Source organism: Squalius cephalus (assembly GCF_949319135.1).
Source record: "Squalius cephalus genome assembly, chromosome: 3".
Classification (NCBI taxonomy): Eukaryota; Metazoa; Chordata; class Actinopteri; order Cypriniformes; family Leuciscidae; genus Squalius; species Squalius cephalus.
This window is the reverse complement of record NC_137124.1, coordinates 50,824,061-50,848,910: the sequence shown is the minus strand read 5'-3', so window position 1 is coordinate 50,848,910 and position 24,850 is coordinate 50,824,061. Positions and strand designations below refer to the sequence as shown.

General features: G+C 34.2%; 1 protein-coding gene across 4 annotated transcripts in view; it reads left to right on the top strand.

The window, feature by feature from the left end:
- Positions 1-24,850, top strand: part of hectd4 (HECT domain E3 ubiquitin protein ligase 4) — a 95,150-nt gene that overhangs the window by 24,183 nt on the left and 46,117 nt on the right. For all 4 annotated transcript variants that reach the window (XM_079865509.1, XM_079865508.1, XM_079865507.1 and 1 more), the window contains exons 11-36: positions 1,223-1,363; positions 2,441-2,670; positions 2,943-3,085; positions 3,490-3,560; positions 3,700-3,805; positions 4,423-4,543; positions 5,989-6,117; positions 7,527-7,651; positions 7,755-7,908; positions 11,791-11,879; positions 11,970-12,174; positions 12,263-12,382; positions 12,971-13,075; positions 13,783-13,946; positions 15,296-15,541; positions 16,309-16,501; positions 16,602-16,706; positions 17,865-17,953; positions 18,285-18,454; positions 18,542-18,677; positions 20,099-20,243; positions 20,345-20,511; positions 21,353-21,499; positions 23,175-23,359; positions 23,434-23,587; positions 24,053-24,333. In XM_079865509.1, coding sequence (XP_079721635.1) covers positions 1,223-1,363; positions 2,441-2,670; positions 2,943-3,085; positions 3,490-3,560; positions 3,700-3,805; positions 4,423-4,543; positions 5,989-6,117; positions 7,527-7,651; positions 7,755-7,908; positions 11,791-11,879; positions 11,970-12,174; positions 12,263-12,382; positions 12,971-13,075; positions 13,783-13,946; positions 15,296-15,541; positions 16,309-16,501; positions 16,602-16,706; positions 17,865-17,953; positions 18,285-18,454; positions 18,542-18,677; positions 20,099-20,243; positions 20,345-20,511; positions 21,353-21,499; positions 23,175-23,359; positions 23,434-23,587; positions 24,053-24,333 — 3,921 coding nt within the window. The remainder of the gene's footprint in view (positions 1-1,222; positions 1,364-2,440; positions 2,671-2,942; positions 3,086-3,489; positions 3,561-3,699; positions 3,806-4,422; positions 4,544-5,988; positions 6,118-7,526; positions 7,652-7,754; positions 7,909-11,790; positions 11,880-11,969; positions 12,175-12,262; positions 12,383-12,970; positions 13,076-13,782; positions 13,947-15,295; positions 15,542-16,308; positions 16,502-16,601; positions 16,707-17,864; positions 17,954-18,284; positions 18,455-18,541; positions 18,678-20,098; positions 20,244-20,344; positions 20,512-21,352; positions 21,500-23,174; positions 23,360-23,433; positions 23,588-24,052; positions 24,334-24,850) is intronic.

Here is a 24,850-nt window from a genome sequence, read left to right as displayed (position 1 = left end):
AAAGTCTGCTAAGAAGTGTTTCCTACTAAAGCAAGGCGGATTTGACTCTGGTCAAGCGTATCCATAGCAGAATGGTGGGAGTGGCCTTGGATGGCAACATGCCCAGTGCATTATGGGTGTTGAAGTTTTCCTACCTATTTGGCAAAAGGGAAGTCAACGTCCATTTTTTCTGTTTTCTCTAGTAAGGTAGAGCCTATTTATTTTTACCTTTCTATGTTATAGCCAGCCAAGTTTTATTGAAAGCCCATTTTTCCAGTGATAAAGTACCCCTTTAAATAGTAGATGTTAAAAAACTTTGTAAAAAAGGATTCTATACATTTTTGAGCTTATTTAAAACAGAATTAACAGATTTATTCAAACATACATTAAATAATTAAGACACCAATAACAGGTAAAAAAATAAATAAATATATATATATATATATATATTTAACAATATATTTACAATTTTAGTGATATGCTCTTCTCCAAAGTTCTTTTTTGTAGCTAACTAACAGGCTGTGGGCATGAAATGACTTTCCTGAGATAAATGTAACGTCATGTTCTCAAGCTGTTACTTTGACGTCTTTCTGCGGTTGAAACACTGATTGGGCGATTACATGAGAGAGATGCATTTCAATAGGTTGTACTGTATCTTTCAACATACCTTCTGATGTCCATTCATGTGGTGGTGGTTTTTTTTGCTGCAATTTAACACATTTAAGAGAAAAAAAACAACACTAACAAAAAAATATTTAAATATATATATATTTTCACTGCAACATTGACATCATTTGAAAGTAGAATTTCTTTTATCGAAATCAACAGAAGTCAACAGAAAAGTCTAAGTTTTGATCAAGTGTTTGTTTTTGTGACTGATTCTGATGGAGCACATCATATTAATGTTGTTATTTTTAACTAAAACTATTACAAATATTTTTTGTTAATTGAAATAAAGCTGAAATAAAATAATATTAAATGAGTACCTTAAATTTAAATTTAAACAAAAATTAAAAATGTTGCCTTGGCAGAAAACTAAAAGTTGAAGTACTAAAATTAAAATGAATCTAATTATAAATATAAAAGAACCTAATAAAAATCACATAACACAACTACTAAAATTTAAACTACATTTAATGTGAAAATATATATTAAAGCTAAAATATAAAAATAAAAGCTAATTCAAACTATTAACAAAAAAACACTGTGTCACATATAATTGATTGTATAATGACTGTTCTAGGGGCCTGCTATGATGCACTTAACAACTTAATCTGGACGTGCTCCAGTGACTACATGGACCAATGGTGTAACCCTGGAAACCAGGCCTTCCATCATGTGTGCCAACGACTTGGCGTCAGTCACGTCATCACCCAGCCTAAAGGTATTGAAACTGGAGCTCTAACATGTGCAACATAAAGTTTACTCGAGTTGATTTTTTTGGATGATTTTGATATTGCACAACAAAACATTTCAGAGGCTTGCATTCATTACACCACGACCCAACCAGGCACAGTCTTTAGCTATTATAGTGACAATAGCTGATTTTGCTCAAATTTCCCTTATGTAAAAGAAGTGCACTTAGCATACCTTTAAAAAGAGTACTTAAGAAATAATATACTTTAAAAGAATATACTTGTCAACTGAATACAACGTTTTCATGTTATTTGCAAATAAATGAAAATTAAATGTTGTTTAAGTTGATATTAAATGCAATTAGCTGAACTTTAGAGTGCTTTTTGACCCACTTAAGTTGGACTTAAGTACATCTTTATATATAAATTTGTAATTACTTCTATTGTCTTTGAAATATGGTTAAAGTGTACTGCTGAATGTACTGACAAGCATTTATGGTGAACTAAAATATACTTTAATGTCATTTATATTGAAACTTGTATGTTGTATACTTAAATATATTTATAATTGCAGTATTACTGATGACGTTGCAATTTAATATATACAATAATTAAATACAAAATATATTAAGTTTAAATGTATTATTAATTAACACTACAGTTCAAATTATAATCAAGCACTTTACTTGTTCTTTAGTATGTTAGTCAACACATCAAAATAAGTGTACTTTAAAGCACACAAAAAAATATTAAAACAATGATTTATAGTACAATTTTGAATTTGACATTATTACAAAATAGTCATGAATGTGTTCTCTCTTTAAGTGGCCTTTATTTTGTTAACACATTATCTGCAAGGCTAACACAGTTTTTAAAAACTTTGCTTTTATGATTTGAAGGACACTTACTACTTTCATTACGATAAAGCACACATTTTTTTTGTTTTTTTACAAGAGGTCACTTTTCATTGCTATACCTGTGCAAATATTTTTGCAAGGACTTGGTGTATAGGACACTTACTATGCAAAGTTGTTTTTTAGATGTGCTCATATACAGAAAAGGATCTGTATTGTTTTCCCCATCATGTTTTTGACTCTTTATTACAGAAGAAATGATAGACACAGGCAAAGTGATAAACCAGCTGCTCCATCATGTTGGCGCTATGTGCATCCACCAGCTCAACCTGCTAGCAGCCAGCAGTAGTTTACACCTGGGAACCTTCATAGGAAAACAACCCATGGAGGCTTGCCACTTTAGTTCTATATGTGACGTCATGGAGAAGGCCATGGTCAATGGTGACACGTGCATCATCCGATGCATTCTGGTCGTCTTTCAGGTGTGGATATAATTGGTGGGGTTTTGCTAGAATATTTGAATTACATTATAAACACTACAGTATGACTTTGTTACAATATAACTTCCTGCAAAGCTGCTTTGAAATAATGTGTATTGTGAAAAGTGTCATACCAAAATTGAATGTAATACATATGACTTAACTAAAACAGTGTAAGTGACGGCCTTTTTGCAATTGGAGATTGAGTTTGTTCATCTGCAGTGAAAAGGTTGACACTCACTTGAAGGAAGAATATTCTCTCTTGTGTTTTCCAGGTGGTGTTCCAGTTTTTTAATCCAAATTCAGAGCAGAACCGGGACTGTGTTAAGCGTTCTGGACTGTTGCTGTGGCAGTTACTTATGGCTCCTCCTGATCAGATAGAACCGGAAATACAAAGAGAAGTGTGTCTTGCCATCAGGTGAATCTCAAAAAAAAACCAATTATAATATGGAGGCGGGGAATAATTTGCTTATTCATGCACCCACATACTAAATGAAGCAAAGGTGTACATTCAAGTTACATTCAAGCTATTTTAAGGCATTAAGAAATTACTTTCACGGTGCAAAAACATTTAAATATGTCATTTTGATTATCAAAAATTGGATTTAAGGGATGTAATTTTTGACTGCAAAGTGACTTTAATTTCTTTTAATATTCTTTAAAAAATGTCTTCATTTCTCTTCCAAAGTTGAAGAAAATTCTTAAGGGATTTAGTCAAAAAAACATTTTCCTAGTTTGAAAAAATTGTTGTTGAATTTATGCAACTGGCCTCAATACCTGCAATAACTACAAACCATTTTTCTATTCTTTCTTTCTTATTAGCTCAGGTTTAAACACCTTGTACCAGAGCGAATCTGAGTTGAACAACCTGCTAAAATTTGTTTTCACTGAGGGTAAGAATTACAAATAAATACACATCGTACAGAAATCAAGTTTAACTATAAGCCGAGTTATCACTGGCTCACTGGAATTGCATAATGATAAGCAATAGTGGCAGTAATAACTCTTTTTTTTTTTTTTTTCTCTCTGCAGGGGAGAAGAACAGTGGTTTGTCTCAATTACGTGATGTTATATTAAACAACCTTGCTAATCAGTTACAGAAGAACCGCTTTGGTAGTGAGGAGGATGACCACTACAGGTAACAAGTTTCACGGCTCTTTAGATCTGTTCAATACTGTATACTTTACTAGTCATGCATAACACAAAAAATCTACATAATTCTTTTGTGATCGCAACATACAAGTTTCTCCCTTATCTCAACAAAAATGTATTACAATTAGGGCTGTCAAACGATTAATCGCATCCAAAATAAAAGTTTGTTTACATAATTTATGTCTGTGTACGGAGTATAATTATTTTCTATATATAAATATACACACACATGCATATATACATTTAAGAAAATGTGTTATTTATATATAAAATATTTATATATAATATAAATTATATATAATAAAAATATATATACACAGTATATACATGCAAATATTTCTTAAATATATACATGCATGTGTGTGTATTTATATATAGAAAATAATTATACACCGAACACACATGTATTATGTAAAAACAAACTTTTATTTTGGATGCGATTAATCGTTTGACAGCCCTAATTACAATTATTATTATTATTATTATTAAATATATATGTTCATATAAAGCAATGTTATTTACCTTGATGATAGATTGTAAATATCTGTAGATGATTTTTGGTTTATATCTGCCATTTACACTTTCTCTCATCTTCCCCTGCAGACTGAAAGATGAACTGTTGCAGTGTATCTTGAAGACTGTAGTGCGAGAGTCATGTCTCCTCATCACCAAATGTCAAACTGTTTCCAAGGAAGACCTTCAGAAGCTTCTCTCCACTGTACCTGTATGTGACTTCCACATAAATGCATTTAAACATTTCTTTGTAAAGAAACTTTTCGTCGTGACTGGTTACTCTGTATGTAGTTTTTAACTGAATTAATCTTAAAAGAGCTCTACGAGCCATTTGTTTTCATATCCCTTGCGAAAAAGAAGTACACTTTAGCATACATTAGCATTAGCAGTGTTTAATTGCAATTATAGTAAATGCAATTAGCTGAACTTTAGAGTGATTTTTTTATTTATCTTTGTAAGTAATTTCTTAATTACTAGTATTGTTTTTGAAATGGTTAAAGTGTACTGCTGAATGTACTGACAAGCATTTATGGTAAACTAAAATATATTATTTCTGTTGAAAAATGTATTTAAATATATTTGTAATTACACATTTGTAATAATTTTGATTGAGTACAAAATTGAGTAGAAATTTAGTTCAATTTTACATACAGCAATTTAATAATCAAGTACTATGTGCTTTAGTATGTTAGTCAACACATCAGCATAATTTGACTTTTTTTTAAAGTATTACAATAAGTAATAAAACATAATGATTTAAAATGTACTTTAAAGTAAAACATTTAATTTTTCAGTATTACAAAGTGTACTTTTTAAAAGTCTATTTAAGTGTGTTAAGAAACAGTCATGAAAGTCCACTCTCTTTAAGTGGCCTTTGATTTCATTAATATTACATTATCTGGAAGTACTGTTTTTTGTTTTTTTAAGTACAAGTGCACATTCAATGCAATTAAGTGCACTTCTTTTTTTACAAGGGAAATCAAACTAAATTAATTCATGAAAAAGATTAGATCAATTATCTTGAGTGCTGTTCATTAATTTTCTTGGGATGACTTTAGAATGATAGATTTTTTTTTTTCTTGCTATGAAACATGACTAATTCAAAGTATTTTACCATAACAAACAAATTATTTAACATTTTCCCTTCTGTCCAATTCACACTGAACTGACAGACGCCGACCAATGGCAACAGACACTATGTTATGCTTTGTTGGATCAGTGTATTCCCTCTGTCAGTGTCTGTTGGCATTGGTCGGCACTTGTTTTTGCCGATTGAACATGTTGAATCAGAATTTGTCAGGTCATGGAATGTCTGAGAAGTGACGTAATGTAATCTGGTGATTGTTCACATTGGTGGTGTCTGTTTTTTTACAAGCACATGATGTTTTAAGGCCAATTAACTGAACCAACAGTGTTGTTCTTACTATTCTGTTGTATGTTTACATTGAAGTTCTTAACAAAGCCATCTTGCTAGTAACAGGATCATTTTCTTGCAAAGCCAATTTTACATGTTTGGTTTGCCGAGTGTTATTTTGGACCCTGTTTATATGGTGCATCTAAATGTATACAATCAATCATAATTTGAAATAGTTGTCTGTATTATTTCATACAATTTATTGAATCACTAATTAACCCACAGCACTTCCACATCAACAGGTAGTGTCACCAAGCTTGCGTTACTTAATGGCTGTGCAGAACCATTTGCTCAGCAACACCATCCTGCTCCACCCTGATGACATTGATGATAGTGACAGCTCCCTACAAGGGGAAACAATGAAGGTACAGGTAAACATCCCCTTTAAAAACCCTATGGTCTCTGATTGGTTAGTGTGGACTGATGACGACAGCTGCTGCATTCATGAAAGATGAAACAAACAGGAATTGAAACAGTTCAATATACTGTGCTCTGTTTTGTAGCTCAAAGTGTGTGTGTGTGTATATAATATATATATCTATCTCAAGTAGGGTTAGAAGAACTGTTGCCAAACATATAACATGCTATGCTAGAAACATCATTATTGCATTGATTATTATGTTTCTAGCATGTTATATGTTTGGCAACAGTTCTTCTAACCCTAATTGATGGTGTGTGTAGCTTTTAATTTCTTAAACAAACATTTTTAATTTCCACGTCGTCAGTAGATCAGGCACTGAACTTTCCATTCCCATCGGTGCTTTTATGGAATTGCGCTCACGCTAATCTGGCCCTAAGTTTCTTAAAGGGGTAGTTCACCCAAAATTAAAATCATACCATGTTTTACTCACCCTCAAGCCATCCAAGTTGTATCTGAATAAGGATTTATTTATTTTTTTACACAAACGCATCACTTCGCTTCAGAAGGCCTTAATTAACCCCCTTGAGACGTATGGATTACTTTTATGATGGATGGATGCATTTTCTTGGGCTTCAAAATCCAGCCCCCAATTCACTCCCATTATAAAGCTTGGAAGAGACAGGATATTTTAAATGTATCTCTGATTGTGTTCGTCTGAAAAAAGATACACCCAGGATGGCTTGAGGGTGAGTAAATCATGGTATACGGGTGAACTATCCCTTTAACACACTTAAGTACACTTTTAAAAAGTACAAATGTGTAATTACAAATATATTTCAATTCATGACAAGTTTCAATAGAAATGACATTAAAGTGCTTGTAAGTACATTCAGCAGAATATATTTCAAAGACAATATAAGTAAATATGAAATTACTAAAGCACTCTAAAGTTCAGCTAATTGCACTTTTTATTTAATTTGAATTAAATTGTATGAATGTATTTTAATTACATTCAGTTAACATTCACACAGAACGCGTTTTTGCTTTGAAAAATGCAAGACGTGGGCAGTCGAATGGGGAAAAAAACGCAGACGTGTTTTTTAAAAAGTTTAACTTATTTTAACTTGAACGACGCATTTTTAGAATGTCGAGTCATGCTCGAGACGCTGCAAAAGATGCAAGATGGGAGCACAACGGTTATACACGTCCGTCTAATGCGTGATTACATAGAAAATCAGTGGAAAAATAGCGCATTGGAATGGAAAAATGTGTTCTGTGTGAATGTATATTGTTTTTAAGTATTTTATTTCTGTAATACGTAAAAGTATGCTAAAGTGTACTACTTTTTCACAAGGGTTCTGTACCAGCTTTAGATGTTCTCAAAGAAATGTGTGTGTTGAATGTGCGTGTTCCCCTCAGGAGTTGCAGACGAGCATCTTATCACTTGCCTCGAAGATCCTGGTTGGGTGTGATGAGGTTCTGGAGACCCTTCAGCAAGTCACCAGCTCCCTTATCAACAGCAACATCAGTGATCGAGAGACCAGGTGCATTACAATATTAGATATTTTTGATGATGCTTTATTTGTATGTTGTACATGTAATTAAACACTTTCTTTTATTTATCTTTTCAAATGTTTTAATGTGAAGACTGAGAGGACTGGAACAGGTAACGAAGGCCACAATGTTGGGTCACTTGCTGCCGGTTCTGTTGACCTCACTGATGCACCCAAACCTACAAACCCTCACACTAGCTGATGCTCTCATGCCACAGCTAGTCCAACTGGTCCTCTATACTAGTCAGGTGTGTATATGTGATTGTTGGATGGAAGAGCATGGTGATATAGCTAAAAAGATGTATTTTTCTTCATTTGGACAATATTTGATATACATAGCATCTCAATATTTATGTATTTGCTCTCAAATAGCATAGAAATCTAAACACTCTATTGCTAGTATCGGACAAAAGATTTTAGCATTCTCATACAGGCTTTAAGAAAAGTAATGGTCAAATAAAAAGCTAATAATCCAAAAATTAGCAGAGCTGGTTAATGTTATAACACCAGCCAAATAATAGTGAATATATTGTAAATATTATATTAACCAGCTCTAATCGATGCACACAAATGTCAATATTTTACACTATCACCAAGGCTGCATATACAGTACAGGCCAAAAGTTTGGACACATTACTATTTTTAATGTTTTTGAAAGAAGTTTCTTCTGCATTTATTTGATCAAAAATACAGAAAAAAATGTAATATTGTGATATATTATTACAATTTAAAATAATTGGTTTTCAATTTATTATACTTTAAATTATCATTTATTTCGGTGATGCAAAGCTGAATTTTCAGGATCATTACTCCAGTCTTCAGTGTCACATGTGACATCCAGTCAATCACATGATCCTTTAGAAAACATTCTAATGTTCTGATTTATTATGAGTGTTGGAAACAGTTCTGCTGCCTCTGATCATTACTGTATTTTCTTTGATATATTGATCTCTCCTGCCATTGAAGTTAGATCTGTGTCTGTCAAGAAGAGATGCCTAAATGAGAACACTAGTGTACTATTTATGAAGGCCATATCCCTAAGACCGAGCATATCTGCTGACTCGGTTGATTCTCTCCTTGATTCTTTTAACTCGAAGGTTAAAAATGTAATTGATGATATTGCTCCTGTGAAAGTCAGGAAGAATGGTAAACAAAAAGCACCTTGGAGAAACTCAACAGCAGTGCAAATTATGAAAAGACAATGCAGAAAATCAGAGCGCATGTGGCGAAAGACAAAACTTGTAATCCACTATAACATCTATAGAGACACCATTCGTGCTTTCAATATGGAACTAGGCAAAGCTAGACAGACTTTCTTCTCCGATATCATAAACAGAAACCTAAATAATACTCGAAATCTCTTCGCTACTGTCGACAGACTAACAAATCCCCCAAGCCAGATTCCCAGTGAAATGCTCTCCGACAGCAAGTGTAGTGAGTTTGCTACCTTTTTCTCTGAGAAAATCAGTAATATCAGAAAGGTGATCAGCACATCCTTGAGTTGCGCTGGGGTCAGTCAGATCAGACTACAACCTGAGAAAGTAGTTACTATGTCTGATTTTGAAGAAATTGATGGCACAATTCTGAAAGAAACCGTTCAGCACCTTAAAACATCAACCTGCGCTCTTGACACACTTCCCACATCTTTTTTTAAAAGTGTGTTAGACTGTTTAGAAGCAGATCTCCTAGAAGTGGTAAATGCCTCACTTTTCTATGGAAGTTTTCCAAACTCCCTTAAAACTGCTGTTGTCAAACCCCTCCTGAAAAAGAGCAATCTGGATAAGACTATATTAAGCAACTATAGACCGATCTCAAATCTTCCTTTCACAGGCAAAATCATTGAAAAAGTTGTCTTCAACCAGCTGAACAAATTCTTAAACTCAAATGGATACTTTGATAATTTTCAATCTGGCTTCCGATCGCATCACAGCACAGAGACGGCGCTCATTAAGATAATAAACGATATTCGCTTAAATACGGATTCAGGCAAATTATCAGTGCTGGTTCTACTCGACCTCAGTGCTGCATTTGACACTGTCGATCACAAAATACTTCTAGACAGGCTGGAAAACTGGGTGGGGCTTTCTGGGACAGTTCTAAAATGGTTCAGGTCATACTTAGATGGGAGAGGTTATTATGTGAGTATAGGTGACCATAAGTCTGAGTGGACGCCCATGACATGCGGAGTCCCTCAAGGCTCAATTCTTGCGCCACTCCTGTTCAACCTGTACATGCTCCCAATGAGCAAAATAATGAGAAAGAACCAAATCTCTTACCACAGCTATGCAGACGACACACAGATCTACTTAGCCCTATCGCCTAATGATTACAGCCCCATTGACTCTCTGCTTCAATGCATTGATGAAGTCAACAGCTGGATGTGCCAAAACTTTCTACAGTTAAACAAAGACAAAACTGAAGTCATTGTGTTTGGAAACAAAGATGAAGTTCTCAAGGTGAACGCATACCTTCACTCTAGGGGTCAAACAACTAAAAATCAGGTCAAGAATCTTGGTGTGTCTCTAGAGTCAGACCTTAGTTTCAATAGTCATGTCAAAGCAATAACTAAATCAGCATACTATCATCTGAAAAATATTGCAAGAATTAGATGCTTTGTTTCCAGTCAAGACTTAGAAAAACTAGTGCATGCTTTCATCACCAGCAGGGTGGATTATTGTAATGGACTCCTCACTGGCCTTCCCAAAAAGACCATAAAACATTTGCAGCTCATACAGAACGCTGCCGCCAGGATTCTTAGCAGAACCAGAAAATATGATCATATCACACCAGTACTCAGGTCATTACACTGGCTGCCAGTTACTTATAGGATTGATTTTAAAGTATTATTACTAGTATATAAATCATTTAATGGCCTAGGACCTCAATACATTGCAGATATGCTCACGGAATACAAACCCAACAGATTACTCAGATCATTAGGATCACATCAGCTAGAAGTTCCAAGAGTTCACTCTAAGCAAGGAGAGTCTGCTTTTAGCTATTATGCCAGCCGCAGCTGGAACCAGCTTCCAGAGGAGATCAGATGTGCTCCTACAGTAGTCACATTCAAATCCAGACTCAAAACACTTCTGTTTAGCTGTGCATTTACTGAATGAGCACTGTGTCACTGTTTGTCCGACTGTTTATACTGTGTCTTATTTTAGTCTTTATTCTAAACTGTTTTAATTATTTTTAGTTCTTTCTCGTTTCTTTATTTTAAACTGTTCTTTATTCTAAACTGTTTTAATTATTTTTAGTTCTTTCTTGTTTCTTTATTTTAAACTGTTTTGTATATTCTTATTTCTTCTGATCATTTTTAATAGTATGTAAAGCACTTTGAATTACCATTGTGTATGAAATGTGCTATATAAATAAACTTGCCTTGCCTTGCCTTGCCTTGCCTAATATATTTGATGAATAAAAGGTTAAAAAGAACGGCATTTATTCAAAATAAAAAAAATTTTTTTTTAATATAAATCTTCTTTATTATCACTTTTTATCAATTTAACACATCCTTGCTGAATAAAATTATTGATTTATTTAAAAAAAAATAAAGAAAAAAATTACTGACCCCAAATTACTGACCAGTAGTGTATATTGTTGTTATAAAAGATTTCTATCTTGAAAACATTTGCTTCTTTTTTTTTCTTTTTTCTTTTTCTTTTTTTTTATTCATCAAAGTATCCTAAAAAAGTATCACAGGTTATGAAAAAATATTAAGCAGCAGAACTGTTTCCAACTTTGATAATGAATCATCATATTAGAATGATTTCTAAAGGATCATTTGATAGACTGGAGTAATGATCCTGAAAATTCAGCTTTGCATCACCGAAATAAATGATAATTTAAAGTATAATAAATTGAAAACCAATTATTTTAAATTGTAATAATATATCACAATATTACATTTTTTTCTGTATTTTTGATCAAATAAATGCAGGCTTGATGAGCAGAAGAAACTTCTTTCAAAAACATTAAAAATAGTAATGTGTCCAAACTTTTGGCCTGTACTGTATATATAATGTTAATGACACATTAATGTGTGTTAAGTGCATTTGTAGATCAAAATAATAAATCATAAACCGTTGGTATTGTTAACATTGACTGCTCTGAATCTGTCTATCTAACAGACCGCTTTGCTGCTGAAGACACATTCGCCATTATTTTCTGAGGATTCCTCGCTAAATCAAGGCCCCAATCCACCCTCATTAAGTGATGGGTAAAAATGCTTTTTTCCATCTATCCTCGAAACTATTGGACAAAAACCTTTAGATTGCTCAAACACAAAATTATGTTGTATTTAATTCAGTTTCCAGATTCTGGAAGAGAGAGAGGAGCCAGGTTTTTTGACTGGCCTGAAGATCCCTGCCCCATGGGCTGCTGGGAAAACAGTGGAAACTGTTCATCCAGTGCGGGACAACTACAAATTTAAAGATACAGTGCACATACCTGGTGCACGCTGTCTCTACCTCCGTTTTGACCCTCGCTGCTCCTCCCAGTATGACTATGACAAGGTTTGAACTTTTGATTCTGTGAAACTTCTGTTCTCATTCATAGTGGAATGGAAGTGAATATGCATGCTCATAAACTTTCGTTATTCAGCTGGTGATTTATGCCGGGCCCAACACAAATAGTCGAAAAGTGAGTGAGTATGGAGGCAACACCATGGGTTATGGGAGCCGTAGTGTCTTGGGAACTGGATGGCCCAAAGATCTTGTCAAGGTGAGGAAAAGCACTCTCCATAACATCAGACAGTGTTCAAGAATAAAGATGAGCTGGATAAAAACATAAAATAATGTGTTAACTTGTAATAACATTTCTTGATACATGGCAAAACTGGTATATAATCTAATTCATGTGTGATTATCCATGCTCTTGATGAAGGAAATATAATTTTAATGTTGTCAATTTAAAATTCAAACCTCCATACACAGATCTGTTTGCTAAAATGTCTTAGCCGATTTTGATAAAGTAACGGTGAGCATTGCTTTTATATTTAAAGAACAAAAAAAACACACACTTTTAATTAAGATTTTTAACACTTTTAAGATTTGAATCAATAGAAATGCTTCAACAATCTTAAATGCAATGAAAAGGGTTTTTTTTTTCTTTTTGTGTGTGACTATAAAAGCATGACGCATCAAATGTGGTACATACATTTTATTTTATTTTTTAAACAAATTTTGCCTAAAGGTCCAATAGATGGATAAAATGGTGTGCTTAAAATATATTAAGACACCAGAGTGCACATTCAATATTCGCAAACAATCTTCAGATTTTTAATACACTTTTAACCGTATGTTTTTTCAGGTGGAAGGAGATACTGTGACATTCTCTTTTGAGATGAGAAGTGGACGTGAGCACAATACCCCAGATAAAGCCATGTGGGGTTTCTCATGCACTGTCCGAGCACAGGTACTAACTTAAGACTTTACATAAGCCTTTAAATAGATCCCAATCATAAAATTCACAGAGAAAATTTTAAATACTCATTAGACGTTCATTGACTTTGCTCATCTAACGTGTTTTCCTACAAATGTCTTGGTTGCAGGGTTATAGTTGTATACTAAAACGTAGATTAAAACTATTACACAAACGTGTATTTAAAAAGCAGCAAACATATAATTTAAAAGTATAATTTACATTGCTCTAAATATTTTTTTTCCGTTTTACGAAATTGTTATGAAAAGACTGTTGAAATGTGTTAGAAAAACTAACTGAAATTAAATACTAAACAAAAGTGTTATTGATATTGAGTTAATTTTGTGGACTTTCTTATAATTTTGTAAAATTCTCAAGTGATTGATAAACCAAATCACAGTGGCATGAACTGTATTTTTATATCTATGTAATGTGAATCTGTCTGTGTTTTTGTTTTGTTTTTTGTACCATTGCCTGTATAGTTATTTTATGCGTGAGCCAAAGACAATTTTTGTGTGACACACCTTGGTGGACAATAAAGACATACAATACGACATCAAAGACACACTGTGGAGCAAAAGCATTGCAGACACCAACTAATTCTAACCTGAAGTCTAAAGGACATTTTTAAAATAAATCCACTGAAATGGCAAAACTATAATTACCTTTCTTGGCTGTACTTCTAATTATGTTGATTTCAGGAGTCGTCCGAGGATGTGTCCGGCGGGCTGCCCTTCCTGGCTGATCTAGCTCTGGGTTTATCAGTGCTGGCCTGCGCTATGCTACGCATCCTCTATAATGGCCCTGATATCACACGAGAGGAGGAGGCCTGCCATGACCTTCTCTGCTCCAAACTACTGCAGAGGTGTGCTTATTATGTCAGGTTTGGTGCAGGACTTGAGGACCCAAATGCAGAGATGCACTTCAGCAATCCTTATTTATCTTTATTTACATAGAAAATTAAACAAAAAGCACAGTGTGAAATTACAAAAAAAATTATAAAAAAACAAACAAAATCAGGATTCTTTGATGACTAGAAAGTTCAAAAGTATGGAAGCTTGTTTCCGCCACAAAATAAAACATTTTAAAAGATAATTGCGACTTTTTATCTCACAATTGCGAGTTTACATCTCGCAATTCTGACTTTATTTCTCCAGAATTGGGAGATATAAAGTCAGAATTGCGTGAAATAAAGTCGCAATTGCGTGTTATAAAGTCAGAATTGCGAGATATAAAGTCAGAATTGCGAGATATAACTCGCAATTGCACGTTATAAAGTCAGAATTGCGAGATATAAAGTCAGAATTGCGAGATATAAAGTCAGAATTGCGAGATATAAAGTCAGAATTGCGAGTTTATATCTCGCAATTCTGACATCTTTTATCATATAAACTCACAATTGTGAGATATAAAGTCCAATTCTAAGGGAAAAAAAGATGGACTTTTTTTTTTTTTTTTTTTTTTTTTTACCTCAGAATAGTTTATATCTCACAATTCTGACTTTATAACACGCAATTGCGACTTTATATCGCGCAATTCTGACTTTATATCTCCCAATTGCGACTTTATTTCTCAGAATTGCCACTTTATATCTCGCAATTGGGACTTTATTTCTCAGAATTGCGACTTTATTACACGCAATTCTGACTTTATATCTCGCAATTGCGACTTTATTTCTCAGAATTGCGACTTTATTTCTCACAATTCTGACTTCATATCTCGCAATTGTGAGAAAAAAAGTCACAATTCTGACTTGATATATCGCAATTGTGAGAAAAAAAAGTCAGAATTGTGAGAGAAAAAGTCGCAATTATTATTATTTATTTATTATTCATTGGCGGAAACAAGCTTCCATACAAAAGAACAGCATTTATTTGAAATAGAAATCTTCTGTAACATTAATTATCAATGTCTTTATTGTCACTTTTGATCATATGAATGTGTCATTGCTGAATAAAAGTATTAATTTCTTTTCTTATACACACAAAAAAAGTTGCTGCCTTATTTTTAAGCACAACCAACTTGGAGATTTAAGTCATTTCAACTTGAATTACATTCAACTGATTTTTAAAAAAAAAATCTTGTATAACTTGTATAAAAAAAGCTGAAAATTGCTTAACGTATTTTAGCAATGTAAAACATGTTGTCATAACTTATTGATCATAGTGTATTTGGTTCTTATATGTTTTGCTTCTTGTTCCTGTTCTCTGTAAGGTGTCAGTGGCAAGTGGAGGCTAATGGTGCGATATCTCCTGCTCTCACACCGTCTCCGTCTCCCCTGCCGTTAACCATTGATGAGGAGAGAGAGTTCACCTATCCTTCAGACATCCTCGTCCCGCCTCCAGGCCCAATGCCCGGGGCTTGCTGTGAGCTGCCCCGCATCCACTTACCTCAGGGCATTATGGGCCGCTTGAGGGAGCTGTCTGGAAGAGCCCGGCCTCAGTTTCGCCCCAGCATCAAGTAAGCACGTGATAGGGAGTTTACCTATTAGTGGAATGCAATTACGTTAGAAGAACATTTAACCTTAATCATAAATGCATAAAAATATAAACAAAACACAAATTGACTAATACATGGACATATTTAAAGGTTTCATTTATTTTGTTTAAAAAATTTACTTAATTAAAAAATATATACTTAATTTGTTGCTTCCATATGATCAACTACAAAGTGTGTGTGTGTGTGTGTGTGTTTATGTATGTGTGTATATATATGAATTCAATAATTTTAAATACGTTGGTACATTTGTTCCATCTGCGAAGATTAGTTGCTAAAATGAACTAACAGTGACCAATGTATATTTTTACAGCATTGGTTAATGTTAGCTAAAAAATACAATTGTTCATTGTTTGTGCATGCTAATTCACAGTGTTTAACTAATGTTATGAGATGTAACTTTTAATAAAAAAAAAATGATTAGTAAGTGTTCAAAATTAACATTACTTAAAATTAAGAAGTGCTGTACAATTATTGTTCTTTTTTCTATGTTAGGTTAATTAATATAGTTTGTTAAAGTTAACAAATCAAACCTTATGAAGTCTATTTGTGTCATGATTTCTTTGCATTTTTGGTTTCAAATAAGTAGTATTTTATTTTAGTTTGATATTTTTTTTATTCACACTTCCATAAAGGTTTGACCTTTTTGGCAGCAAACCACAACATTATGACTTCTTGCATCAGAAATATAGAATAATAGTTGATTAATCGTATGTTTATTCTGTTCTCAGAGAGGTGATCCGTCCTGATGTGATGGAGGAAGTGATCGTGTCGTGTGTAATAAAGCACTTGGGTCTGGTAGATGCGCTGCAGTCGCTGGTGAACTTCCAGTACAGAGAAGTGCACAGAGAGGAACACAATCTGCTCTGCAAAATCATGGCCGAGACATTCAAGAAGATCAATGCAATGGAAAGACAGTTACAAGTATGTGTTACAAGTAGCCACAGATGTAGGGCTTTTCATAAACGTATTGTGTGATGCTGTTGAAGAGTAACACTATACTCTGTGTCTGTGTTTGTTTCAGAGTGTAGCTGAATTGGAGCAGAAGTGGCAGAATGAAGTAGATGAAGCTCAACAGGGAAAACTTGAGAACAACTCCCCCTTCTTCCACGACTATCACTTCTTTGAGGTAAGTAATGCGAGATGTAGTGTGAACCAAATGTAATGTTTTCAGACACTTAATTGCATTTATTGCAATTAAATAGATTTTTTTATAGTTTATATACAATTTTATTAAATTAACTTTAGATTTTTTTTTAATTTTTTTTTTTTAATCACATTATAAAAGTAATTTCATAATTTCTCTATTTGTCTGAAATATGGTTGTGCATGATAAATAAAAATGTTATGAGTGCAATTTGTTCCTTAACTTACTTAAAAGTGAAAGTGTGGTCTAGAGATGCACCGGTCTACCGGCCATAAATCGGAACAGGACGGTTTTTGCTCCAAACACATGATCGCCAACCAAATTTTTGTTTTATTTTGTCTGACCTCTATTCCAGACTTGCACACAAACTGCATTGCAATATTTTCCCAAAATGTCAAGTCTGTGAACAGGATGTTAACACAGGCCAGACAAGAGACAGGACAAGTAGCTCTGGGACACAAAGAAGAGAACAGAGATGCATCAGCAGAGAAAATACTGTACCAGGCACAGAAACTCTTCGCGATGCTCGAAATATTAGAAGAAAAATATAAATTTTGCATTGTAAGCGGGGGTTTATATAAATGTATCTCGGAAGGGAACTGAACTTACTTTCAATGTAACTTTCTTTTCCTCTTACGTTAGTTTTGCACTCCAGGCACAGCTTCACAATAGGCATACAAAATATGTAATAAATATCTAATTTAAATTTTCCTAGGTCGGACATCTCTTTTACCCACTGCTTTATTTACTTGGTACATTAGATAATACCATGATATTTCGACAAATGTTAAATTGGCATAAGTAGCTCAAAATTCATCATTACAAGAGCAACTTAGCTAGAAGAACATTTCTGAAATAAAAGGTATTCTTTGCATGACAAATAAGAAAGCTTCTAGTTGTAGTGTGTCCTTAAAGTTCTTTGTTCCACTGCATTTTGTTTTTATTTGATCTGATCATCACCAATGATTATTAATCTTCCAGAATCGCTAGTTTCTTTAAAGAATAATACAATCATTTGTACTGGAACAGCTGCAGGAAGTGTAGGCATTGACAAACTGTATGCAGTGATTTGTTTCCGCTTGTATTGTAGCCAGGATTAAGTCGAACATTTATTAATTTGGTGTGTCTTGTGGCTCACAGAACAAAATGAAGGAGCTGGAACTTCTGTGTTCGCTCAAGGAGGTTCCTCTGGACTGCACAGATCCAGAAAATGCAGTGATGGCTTTGAGGTATGACACCCTCATCATTCATCATAGAATCCTGTTCCCACAAAAATATGAAGCAGCACAACTGTTTTCAACATTAATAATAATAAGAAATGTTTCTTGAGCAGCAAATTAGAGAGATTTCTGAAGGATCATGTGACACTAAAGACTTTGGTGAAACTTTTTTCAAAATCCAAAAGATTTTGGAGTAACGATGGTGAAAATCACAGGATTAAATGACATTTTCAAATAGAAACATTTATTTGTAAACAACAAATTAAACCAACTTGCCAACCCCAAACTTTTGAAGAATAGTGTACTTATGAAACTATTGCCTGTGTTTTGTTTTGGACAGAGAGAAGTTTTTCCATGAGGTTAATGCCGTGCAGCAGCAAAGAAGCTCCGTTCCACTGGCTAAAACCAAAGCGCTTGTGAAGAGCTTGATAAACCGCTCTGAACTGCTGCTACATGTTACAATAGCACCACAATGCAAGAGTCTGTCTACAACACCAACATGCACACCAGGTTATTTCTGCACGCATTTACACATGCACCCACTTGCCTAAGCTTATACATGCGCTTAACAGCCCTTTTAACTTGTCCTTCTTACAGCCTGTAAGTCAGTATCGGACGCTAAATCGATGGCTCCTATAGTGAAGCAGCCTGTGTTCCTGCGCAGTATGTCCGCTCCCTCAGATTTGGAAATGATTGCCAACAGTGATGTGGAGTTTACACATGGAGCACAAAGGTACCTCTGTGACAGCAGAAGCATCAAATAACAGTTATAAAACGAAGAGGTTCAACTCTCTGATTTGTAAAATTGCCAATATGTGCACACCTGTAAGCACATATTAGTTGAATTTATATAAATGTTTAATATTTGGCAACCACAGACAGCTTACATTTAGAATAATAAACTACACTACAGTTGTTTATTATTAAAGCTGAAATCATTTATTTATTAATGCATTTATTTATTTATTTATTTTTATCTGCATGCATTTATTTATTTATACATTTCCAAATATTTATTTATGCATTCATTTTTTATGTTAAAATACTTTCTCCTATGCCAGCTTAATTTGTCCTTTTAAAAGTCATTCAAAATTTGATTTCTCAAAAAGCTTAAAAGCATGGCTCTTTTGTTCAGATGAAGGTGTGTTCAGCAAATCAATAATTGGGTGACGTTTTCTCGGTCAGAAAAAAAAAAGATTATATATATATATATATATATATATATATATATATATATATATATATATATATATATATATATATATATATATATATATATATATATATATATATATATATATATATATATATATATATATATATATATATATATATATATATATATATATATATATATATATATATATATATATATATATATATATATAATAAATGAATGAATGAATGAATGGTTCAAATTGCTCGGTTTGTATCGCGGTTTTAGGTTCACGGTTTCGTTACAGTTCGGTATGTGCTATGTTCAGGGAAAAAAGGACCACTGTCAAATAAAAGTAAAGAATAAAGGAACAAATGATCTAACTACCAGCAACCGCACAAATAAATACAAGAGAATACTGATACGGTTACATCTTTCTCAACTGTACAAGCTCACTTAATGCATGACAGACTATATCTGCTAGGATACTCATTAAGACGAGCATGTTGACACAATTTTTGTGTGAATTTATCCATTGAAGCGCTAGACTTGAAAGACGACTCAATATTTGTGCGCTGTCTGAGATGTGCGCGCGCTTTGGATGAGTGCCCACACACAAATCTTATCACAGCACCTGTGAGTTCACTTTCGAATGTTTAAATTGGCAAGGCTTAAATTGGCAAGAGTTTAGTTTAAACATAGATAGCAACATGTGCTGTTCAGGTCTTGCTTGTGCGCTATCAACACCTGAATTGAATAAAAATGTACAAAGAGTGAGCGTTTTGTTCATCAAATTTAAGATGAACCGTGGTGCAAGTGCGTGGAGAAAGGTACGATTCGACTTTTTTACAGAGAACCGTTACACCCCTAATATATGTATGTGTGTGTATATATATATATATATATATATATATATATATATATATATATATATATATAGTTAAAGTTTATATTAGGGTAAAAGTTTTACAAATTGTAGCAACTAATTGTCTGTCTAGGAGGCGCATCAACCCATCCAGTCACCGGAGCAGCTCTTTTACTCTACTACAGTCACTGGTCATTGAAGACAGCAAGGACAAGCCCACGTACAGCGTGCTCCTGGGACAGCTGTTTGCCTTCATAGGAACAACACCTGATCAAACCGTAAGATCAGACACATGCAGCAGGACACTTGTCAAACATCAACTGTAGCCATTCAGTGCTCTTCACTTGCAATGTTTCTAAACTGAGTCTTATGCCTGCAGGTGTCCAGCACCAGCTTCCTGTCAGCAGCTCAGACACGCTGGAGGAGAGGTCGCACGAGGAAGCAGGCTCTGGTTCACATGAGAGAGCTGCTCACCGCTGCTGTTCGGGTGGGAGGGGTCACACATCTTGTCGGCCCAGTTACCATGGTGCTGCAGGGTGGACCAAGGTACATTTTAAACTGGTTTAACCTCAGGTTGCTGCCAAACTACTGTTCAAACTTTGGGGTCATTAAGAATTTTCTAAGAAATAAGTACTTTAATTCAGCAATGATGCATTAAATTGTAAATACAGTTATAAAAGATTTTTAGTTAAATAAATGCTGTTCTTTTGAACATCCCAAAAAAAACAAACATCCTGAAATAATTGCATCACAGTTTCCACAAAAATATGCAAAAACAATTTTTTGGTGAAAAAATAGAATTTAAAAGAACATTTTCTATTGTAATATATGTTAAAATGTAATTTATTCCTGTGATAAAAAGAATGTTTAGAAATTAATGCTTTTATTTAGCAAGGACACATTAAAATTAATCACGACTAACAGTAAAGACATTTATATTCTTCAGTTTTTAAAAAATATGTTCTTTTTAACTTTTTATGAATCACAGAATCCTGATTTTTTAATGTATATATATATTTTTTTTACCACAGATATATTAAGCAACAAAAACGGTTTCTATCATTGATGATAAGAAGAACCATTATTAATAGAGCACTATAAAAATTGATTGCAACTGAGCAGCAAATCAGCATGTTAGAATGGTTTCTGAAGGATCATGTGACACTGAAAACTGGAGTAACGATGTTGAAAATTCAGCTTTGCATCACAGAATTACATTTTAAAATATAAAAGTTATTTTAAATGGCAATAATATGTCTCAATATTATTGTTTTACTGTATTAATGATCAAATAAATGCAGCCTTTAATTTAATATTGCTAGATGCTAGATGGATTGCATCTCTACCATGAAGCTTAAGTTGTCCATATGAATGTGCGTGTGTGTAGAGTCGAGGAACTGACCTGCGGAGGCATGATGGAGCAGGTCCAGGAGGCCTTTGGAGAGACCATGACATCAGTGGTGTCTCTCTGTGCCCGTTACCCCATAGCCTGTGCCAACAGCATCGGCCTGCTGTGCACCATCCCTTACACCAGGCAAGCATCTTCAGCCTCATGACATCCTAACCCATGTTTGCAGACCATGTAATTTCACCTAGGTGACCGCGAAGGAAAGGTTGTTTCAGAGGTATATTTTGTCTTAGTCACAGTAGTGAAATTCTGTGGGCAAAAAAGGCCTATTGTCAGTAAGTGTGGTGGTTTGACCAGCTTGAACCCGATACAAAATCTGCGTGTGGAAATCTTTTGATCTCACGCTAAACTCCCAGTAGAGCAAGTTCCTATTAAATTGACTGCATACCAAACAACAGTAAATTACATCACCTTTAAAAAATGATGTGCACCAATTAGTCTTGCACAGCGACGGTAAGAAAGTGTATTAAAAAAGTAAATGGTGCCAATTTTGATTTGTTAAACTTTAAATCCTTAAAAGCTACTGTTACAGTAGCAGTGCTAATTTAGTATTATTTATATAGCATTACAATATTCATATTTTGAATTAACTTTTATTTTTATATTTTCAGTTTTAATTTTTATTTCAGTTTTAGTAATTTTATGTCCTTTTGTAATTTTTATTAGTTTTATTAGTTTTTCTTTCCAGTATTTCTAATTTATTTTTATTTTATTCTTTATTTATTTCAGTTTTTGTTTTAATAATTTTAGTACTTCAGCTGAAACTCATTTTATTTCAGTTAGTTGGCAAGGCTACATTTCTAATTTTCCCATCTAATATTTATTTGTGTTTTATTTTATTTCAGCTTTATTCCAATCAACCAAAATGATTTTTAATAGTTTTAGTTAACAATAACAACACTGTACAGTAGGAAATACGTCAACACTAGACATAAAATAACATAGTAACACTTTACAATAAGGTTCCATTAGTTAACGTTAGTTAATGCATTAAATAACAATGAGCAATACATATGTTACAGTATTTATCAATCTTTCTTAACATTAGTTAATAAAAATACAACAGTTCCTTGTTAATTCATGTTAGTTAATATCCATTACATAATATTAACAGATACATTTTTATTTTATTTTAATAATGTATTAATAAATGTTGAAATTAAGAAGTAATTTTCATTGTTAGTTCATGTTAACTAACATACACTGCCCTGCCAAAAAAAAGTTGCTGTTTGGATTTAAATAGGCAGCTACTTAAGAGTCTATACTGGATCATTATTGCAGTGATTATTATGTTTCTAGCATGTTATATATTTGCCAACAGTTCTTCTAACCCTATCTGATGGAGTGTATAGCTTTTAATTTCTTAAACAACCATGTAGGAAGACACGATTATGGCCATATTCCAGGTTGACAATGTCAAGATTCATCAGGCTCAAATTGTGAAAGAATGGTTTGGAGGGAGCATGAAGAATCATTTGAATTGAGTTCAGACCTTAAATTCAGTGAAAGTGTTTGGGATGTGCTGGAGGAGACTTTACAGAGTGCTGGACTCTTGCATTGACAATACAAGATCTTGACCAAAAATGTATGCACCTCTTGATGGAAATAAAATCACATAATTGTGTCTTCCTACATGGTGGTTTAAGAAATGAAAAGCTACACACTCCATCAATTAGGGTTAGATGAACTGTTCCCAAACACATTCTAGAAACATAATAATGACAGATGACTTGGAGTTACATCTGAAGTCGATTTAAAATAAGAATCCTTCATCTAAAGTGTTATCTGATGGTGTCCACAGGAGTGAGGAGCAGTGTCTCGTTCGCAGTGGTTTGGTTCAGCTTATGGACAGGCTGTGTAGCCTGAGCAGTCAGAGGGACTGCAGCTCAAATGAGAAACAAACCAAAAAACAGAAAGTAGCCACAATGGCCTGGGCTGCTTTTCAGGTGCTGGCCAACCGCTGCATTGAGTGGGAAAAAGTTGAAGGTGAGGAAAGTTTACCTATCAAACCACTACAAACCTGTTTAATTACAACAGACGCTAACATTGTTGTCTAATAGGAGGCTCCACAGACGCAGTGCATTCTGGACTGGCACGACAGGTGTCTAGTTTATTAACCAATCACCTGGCTCGGGCGACAGACTGCTGCGGTAACCAAGCGGCAGGGAATGATGCCCTGCAGGATGTGCTCAGTTTGCTCAACGATCTGTCCAGGTAATTCCCGGTTTTCTCTCATTTAACTTCACTTATTTGTATATTACCTTTAAATGTAATATCGCATAATACACTACAGTGAAAATTATATTACATGTCTTTTAATATGACAATTGCTGTTTTAGCTGAAAATTTTCATTTTGGTGCATCCCTACCAGTCACTAATTGTGATTTAAGTTTCATTTCCTAAAGTGTGGTTCATAGAGGGTTAAGTACACATGAACATGGTGACTGTTATTTGTTCAGTTTGAGTGTGACATAAATAAAAGCTTCAGACGAGTTAGATACAGGTTTCATTTTGTGTGAAGCCAATGAACAAAAAAAAAGAAAGATACATTTTTAGGATTTCAAGTCCTTCAATTAAACTGTCTAACTTTCAACTAGTTACACATTAGTTAAGTTTAAATGGATTTAGTTGATTTGAACTAATTTCAACTGTTGCATGGCCCTTTCTCCTCTTCCAAGGAGCCACATAGGCAAGACCATCCTCAGCCAGCCAGCCTGTGTGTCCAAGCTTCTGTCACTGCTCCTGGACCAGCGGCCCTCGCCCAAACTGGTGCTGATTATCCTGCAGTTATGCCGTGCTGCGCTTCCACTTATGAGTGTGGAGGACTGTGGGAATGTAGCACTTCCTTCCTGGAGCTACTCAACAAATGCACTGGATGCAGAGCAGCAAGACGCCAATGATCCTGCCTTCCGCATCGCATCACTGCTGCTGGCCAAGCTGGCAGACTATGTGGTGCCAGGTATGAGAGAGTGTTTTTATTTTATTTTACGGCTGTCAATATTACACAATTAATGCAGCATCCGTTTTTTCGGTCATCCTTTGGCTAGCGTTATATTCACGCTCTTCTTCATGCAAATGCTTTTAAACCATTCAAGTGTGACAAGACAAAAGAGAACGCGCTGCCTGTGAATGTCCTAACACAGACACACACACGGGGCGCACAGAAAGAAGCGCCAGTATCGTGCGCATAGACAGCGTGCCAGAATCGAGTCTCTTTCGCGCTTGAATGAACAGTAACACACAATTATGCCAAAATGTCTGTTTTGTCGAGTATCCTCATAAGAGCAGTCTTGAATTAGTTAAAAAATGTCTTAAATGAACGTGAATGAGCTCATGTGAGATCCACGTCTCTGTCAGCACCTCTGACTTTACTGACAGGCAGCATTATTGGCTGCTGTCCCTTTAAAACCAGCTTTAAAGGGACAGCAGCCAATAATGCTGCCTGTCAGTAAAGTTAATCAAAGAACAAAGGGAAC